The sequence below is a fragment of the Elephantulus edwardii genome, unplaced genomic scaffold (assembly GCF_000299155.1).
Source record: "Elephantulus edwardii isolate Elephantulus edwardi_28Jun2011 unplaced genomic scaffold, EleEdw1.0 scaffold00006, whole genome shotgun sequence".
NCBI lineage: Eukaryota > Metazoa > Chordata > Mammalia > Macroscelidea > Macroscelididae > Elephantulus > Elephantulus edwardii.
In genome coordinates this window covers 15,657,715-15,664,314 of record NW_006399756.1, presented here as the reverse complement: position 1 = coordinate 15,664,314, position 6,600 = coordinate 15,657,715, and the positions used below count along the sequence as shown (strand labels likewise).

The window sequence follows — 6,600 nt, the reverse complement described above, 5'->3', positions numbered from 1 at the left end:
CCCGCCGTTGGCGCGCGGCGCGCGGGGGCGGGGCAACGAGAGCTCCTCCCCCCGCAGGCTCCTCCCCCTTCTGACCCCTCCCCCGGGCCCTGCGCCCTTCGGGTCCAGCGAGCGCCCGGCGCAGCCACGCTCCAGCCTCCGGCCCGGCCCGGGCACCCAGGCGCGGTGGGCGAGCTGAGGACAAGGTCAGGGGACCGCGGGGCGATGCCCGAGTGCGACCGGAGGCAGCGGAGCGCGGGCGGCGGCGGCGGGGATCTGTCCATCTGCCCCTCCTGACCGGGCAGCGGGACCCGGGCGGGCGCTGTGCGCAGAAGCCGGCGGAGGAGCAGCGGCGGCGAGGCTTCTGCAGCCGGGAGTCCCGGGGGCGTCGCGCAGGGCGCCCGCAGCCCCACCGGGCAGGGGCGCGGGGGGAGATGGAGCCCGGGGAGCGGGCCCACCCCGACGCCCCGCAGCCGGCCGCCCCGGGGCTGTGGAGGACGCGGCCGGCCGGCAGCGGGGGCGCCTTCTTCTGGCTGCTGGACGGCCACAGCTGGCTGCTGTGCTATGGCTTCCTCTACCTGGCGCTCTACGCGCAGGTGTCCCAGTCCAAGCCGTGCGACAAGACCGGCTCCTGCTTCTCTGGCCGCTGTGTCAACTCCACCTGCCTCTGCGACCCGGGCTGGGTGGGGGACCAGTGCCAGCACTGCCAGGGCAGGTTCAAGTAAGTGCCTCCTTTTCCCCCCTGCTCCGTCGCCCCTCCCCCCTGCGCCGCAGCCCAGCCCTGCGCCCGCCCCACCGGGGCCTGGGGACCCCCCACCCCGAGTGGGTTCGCGCACCACGCCCCTCTCGTCCGGTGGACCCCTGTCCTTGCGGAACACTGACCGCTGACCGCGTGGACGCCCAGCCTTTCCAGTGTCCCAAATGCCCGCAGCCACTCTGATGCCCTGCTCATCGACATTTCCCTACTTAGTTATGGTGCCAAACAGCGTTCTGCTAGGAGAAGGCTTTGATTTTTTTTTTTTTTTACATGTAAGTAACTCATGAATACAGTGAAAAATCCAAACCGATAGGAATGTAAAGGGTGAAAGTTTTGGTTCCTCAGAACCCCCCTCTTTCTGCGTCCTGCTCCCCTCTCTGGAGTTAACCACTGCCCTCGTTTTAATTTATTTTGCAATAATAGTCATCGCAAGCCGAGGCTTCCCGTGCTCCAAACACTGTTAATCTCTTTATGCATTTTATCTCAGAATGCTGAGTTACTAGAATTGTTCGACCAGGTTTCCTGTCGGAAATCGAGGCGATGCCTTTGCATCACTTGCCCAGGATGACAGAGTAGCAGGCAGAGCCGAGATTCCAGCCCATCCACTGGAACTCCAGAATGCGCATTTTTTGCATTTTTAACCAGCGTGCTATGTTGCATTTGCTAGCACAGTCCTGATTTGAGACACACACGAATGCCTTAGGTTGAGATAAAAGGACACCTGACTTTATGTCGTGAAGAGAAGAAATTTTTCTAAATGGCTGTTTACTTCCCAGCCGCTGTGCAGGAGCATCACTTAGGTGTTTCTGAAGAGGGCAAGGACTTCACTTTAGGACTGGACAAGTGCTGCTCTGGCTCTGTTGCTTGGTGTTCGTGGCATTCATTCTCTCCGGATGTGAAAAAGACTGTGGGTGTGGGGGGGAGAGGTGCATGTCAGTGGGAGCCATTTAGAGCATCCTTTGGATAACTTGCAGATAGCAGTTCTGTTAAAGTCAGTCTGCTTCTTAGTCAGCAAAATCTCATAAAAGCTTTGCTGGCTGTTTTGTGACTCTGGAATTACACTCCACAGATTGCTGATGTTTAATGGTACGATGCAGAGCCTTAGTGATGCAGTGGTTTAGCTCTTTGCTGCGAACTGAAAGTTCACTGGTTCCAGTCCACCATGCTTGGCAGGAGGAAGATGTGGTAGATACACGATTTGATAGGCTTCGAAGCCCAGTGAGGCAGAAGTGCTGTAGGGTCACTATGAGTCCCCTCAATGGTTGTTGGTTTTAAACTGTCAGGATGATAGAAAAATCTATGTGAATTGTGTCATGGGTTTCCAACTCTTTTATGGTTAACCCTATCAGTGTAGGAACATTTTTCTGGCATTTTAAGAATGGCATATTTTCCCATTATTATTAGTGCTGCTTTAAAGAAATGTCCCTAAAACTTGGTACTACATAGATTTTTAATTTTTCTTTTAAAAAAGATGTTGTATGGCATTGAGTTGAAAGCAAATCATAGCTGACCCTCTCGTGGGTTTTCAGAGGTGCATGGGAGGAAGCTGCCTATCCTTCTCCAGTAGATTTGAACTGCATGCTTTGTGATTGTAGCAAAGCTTCTTACCACTTGACCACTTGGGTAGAATATTTACTTTCTGCTGGGAGCTTACCATTTAAATGAATTTACTACAGCAGTGTGGAAGAGTAGTCACCAACTGAAGTTTTAGGAAATCTGCTCATTGCAGTAGGTTGAAATGTTAGTTGGGATCATACGTTCACAAATTAGTGCAAAACCATGTTGTTGTTGTTGTTGTTGTTAAGTACTGTCAAGCTGATCACGACTCATAGCGACTCTATGAACAAAAGACCTAAACTTTGTACTATAACTGTTATAGTTTATCTAAGTTTATAGAGTTTCTTGAAGTGTGTTGTTTAGGGAGTGGATGCCACTCCTGCATCCAAGCCTATCTTAATCTGGGAACTCCACTAAACCCTGTCCTCCATGGATTACTCTTGATACCATTTGACACACCAGTGGCACAGCGTTCAGAATCACAACAACCTAAAGTTACCTCAGTACAGTAATTGACAGATCAGTGCTGTACCACTTAGAAGAATGTTCATTCCAAACACAATTAACAGTAGGCCCAAGACTCCACCCGCCTTTTAAATACACAATGCCACCCACCAGGTCCTGGTTGACTTAAATAAGAGGCTTCCAGCACACAGCTCATTGTGAACCAAATCCAGCAAATCCAATCAGCTCACAAATGGAAATACTTTTAAAAAAATTGAGAAGAGTGCTTATGAAAGGTAATGGTTTCAAGTTGAAGAAAGATATCTTACTGGATTGTGTTTGTTAACAGACATTTTCTTAAAATAATTTATCTTATTACCTGTTATTGTCACATAAGGGTGCTCTGGTGGCCTCGTGGGTAAGGAATAGTACCTCCCACCCCAAGGCAGGCAATTTGAATCCACTGTCTGCTCCACCAGAGAGAGATGGACAATCTTCTCCCGTGTGATTTACTGCGTCTGAAAAGCCGCTGGAGGGTCAGCTATGAGTCTACACCAGTGCATTTGAGGTTTTGTTGTTGTTTTAAATTGTTAGGCAGGGAACTTTGGTGGTACAGAAGATAAGCACTGTTAACCAAAATGTCTGTGGTTTGGACCAATAGTCTCTCCCTTGGAGAAAGAGAAGTCTGTTTTCTTAAAGATCACTGCCTTGGAAACCCTGTTTGGGCAATTCTGCTCTATGTGCAGGGCCTCTGAGAGTCAGGATGGATGAAGTGGGCGATGGGCTTGGCTTCAAGTTATTGTTGAGTGCTGTTGAGTTAGTTTTGACTGACAGCGACCCCGTATGGCAGTAGAATGTTCTTAACCTTTTGCTATGTCAGAGAAAGCTGATGTTTTGCTTGAGAAGAAGGCATTTTAAAATATTTATTTATGAAAATATTTATATGTTGGCAGCTGGTAATTTTCAAAAAGCTATATTCAGTTTTTTTGGTATATCTTTTTATACATGAAAATGGAAACTTCCCGATTAATATGCAGTTTACTGATCCTGGTCTTTTGTTGGTAGATTTATTCCATTTGTCTGAAAAAGGACAATAATTACTGTGATGCTGGGACTCTTCTGGTTACAGTAGGGGATAAGCAGCAATGACCTCACTAGCAGATGTTGTCCCAGTTAGTAAGAAAGATCACAGATCGAGTTAAAATTAGGTTAAATAACGTTGAGAGATGGCACTTATAAATATCATGCATTAGTGAGGAAAAGAAGAGATTTTTTTTATATACATATCGTTAAATAGTGATGTACTCTGTACAATCATTCCACAGTTTCCTTGGAAGCTGTTATTTCCCATGATTCATTGTACCCTTTTGGTGTGTGCTTTCCCATTTCTCTGTGGAAGGAAGGCTATTAATTAGAGTAAATATAACGGGAACAGCTATCTGTGCTTGGAGGTAGAGAAAAAGGTGGTGCAGTATTTAATGTTAAAGGAAGGAAGCATATTTAGAATAACAACATTTTTCCTGGTAAAGTACATACTGAGCTGCGAAGGATTTATTTTGAGGCTGGTGCTGGTGGCTTACTTTATCCAGCATTATAAGTAATTACACAGTGGGAAAGACGTTAACTGGGAATTCACAGTTTATTAATTATCTTGAGGATCTTTTAGTAAACTGAAGGATAGCGACCTAACAAACAGACATCAGAAATGATTGAACAATCTTGGTAAGCAGGTGTCAAAATTAATTGGCTGATTCCATGGTAACTTAGCTTCTCTCTCCTCCCCCATACCATAGGCATTTCACTAGGGAATTAGAGGATTCTTAAAATGTTTCTCCAGAGCAGAAGATTGATGGTTAGGGGGAGGAAAGCACAAGGAAAGGTAGTATCAAAAGTGGTACTTGTGTTCTGTTAGCACTGATTGCAGTCTTCTATTTCTATTTGAAAATACTAAAACATTCAGAATTATAAGCTGTTCTTCATATAAGGAGAACAAAATGAACACTGACCTTCAATTTAAAGGTAAGTGGAAGGAGCTAGGACTGAAAATCAGGAAGGGCAGTGCCAATAAACACTAACCAAGTAAACTTAGGTATGCTCATCAGATTCATTGAGTAGTTTCCTATAATAGTAGACTGGAAAAAATTTGATAAGAAAACTCAATTTGAATGAATGATGTTTCATTTTTTAGAACAGAATTCTTTAGAATTATTTTGGTAAGAGCTATTGAAATGTATACTTTGTGTTTAGATGTTCCTGCTCATGCGATTTAGGAAGGTATGTTTTCCAACCTTTTAGGGAAACAAAATAACTAGTCAATGCACTGGGACTGGAAAAGTATCTCACAATATTGTTAATTACTTGCAAACGTAAAATAGTTAAACACTTATTGAATATTTTCTCTGAAATCATCTATTAAGGCTATTATAGGTGTATATATATATATATATATATATATATATATAATTTTTTAACTTGTTCTGTGAATCAGACATGAATTCTGAATTACACATTTTTAATTCTAGTACTAGTGACAGCAAGAAGAAGATACAAAGTTAAGTATTAGGTTGCTATTATGAACCAAAAGAGGCAAGGATAAATCCATATACATTTTTCCTAAATGACTAAATGTGTATGTTTTTGTGTATATATTTGAGATTTTATATTAACAGTAAGTAATCTATTAATAACTATAAAATGAATGTCTCTTTTCTTTAATATTTAAAAATACATTTATAATTTGTAATATACGTCCATTTATTTATTTTGCATTATTAAAATTGTCATGATACAGGCCATGGTATTTGCAGTCGCTTGTTATGCATCAGAGAGTTGGACAATGACTAGGGAGGACAGAAGGAGAGTGGATGCTTTTGAGCTATGGTGCTGGAGAAGGGTACCGAATGTACCCTGGACTGCCAGGAAAACAAACAGATTTATCTTGGAGAGGATTAAACCAAGCTACTCCTTGGAGGCAAGGATTCTGGGGCTTCGTCTGACATACTTTGGACATGTTGCCAGGAGGGACGGGTCCTTGGAGAGGGACATCATGCTTGGGAGGGTTGAGGGACAACGCAGGAGGGGAAGACCCTCTATGAGATGGATTGATTCGGTGACTGGGGTAATCGGGATGGGTTTGTCAGAGGCGGTGCGTTTGGTGCAGGACAGAGCAGGGTTTAGGGCTGTTGTGCATAGGGTCGTTATGAGTCGGAAACGACTCAACGGCACATAACAACAACAACTAGTAATTTAAAATAATTTCAGTTGAATATTCCTAAGATCTCAAGTTGGATAAGGAGAAGCCTGGTTCTGAGGTGACATGTTTGCTTGGTTTGATCCCTACCCACTACAGATGAAATTTCTTCTTTTCCTACACCCCACTTTGCTTCTGCACTGTTTTTTTGGTTGTTGTGTATTGTAGAGTCAGAACCAACCTGTAGCTGACCCTCCAGTGTGTTCTCATGTGCTGTTAATTCTCTATGGACCCTTTTCCTTATCTTGTCCCCCCTCCCACATTATTCTTTTTGTTATTGAGACTATACACAGCAAAGCATACACCAGTTCACCAGACTGTCCATGTATGATTTAGTGACATTGATGATATTCGTCGAGTTGTTCAGCCATTCCTACTTTGTTATTTTCCAAGTTATCATTTGGTTCTTTTTGTTGTGTTGTTGAAGTTTTATAAGTATTTTGGCTATTAGATTCTTGATGGAGATGTGATTTCTGAACATAATTTTCTAGTCAGTTGTTTGTTGTTATGTGCCGTTGAGTCGTTTGCGACTCATAGCGAACCTATGTACAACAGCCCTAAACTGTGCTCTGTCCTGTGCCAATCTCATTGCCTCTGACACACCTATCCCGAT

At 44.3% G+C, this 6,600-nt stretch overlaps 1 protein-coding gene across 1 annotated transcript in view; it reads left to right on the top strand.

Moving 5' to 3' along the window:
- The first annotated feature begins 104 nt into the window (after positions 1-104).
- ATRNL1 (attractin-like 1) overlaps positions 105-6,600 on the top strand; it is a 705,738-nt gene continuing 699,242 nt past the window's right edge. The window contains exon 1 of the mRNA XM_006879915.1: positions 105-700. Within this exon, the coding sequence (XP_006879977.1) occupies positions 414-700 (287 nt within the window). The 5' untranslated portion in view covers positions 105-413. The remainder of the gene's footprint in view (positions 701-6,600) is intronic.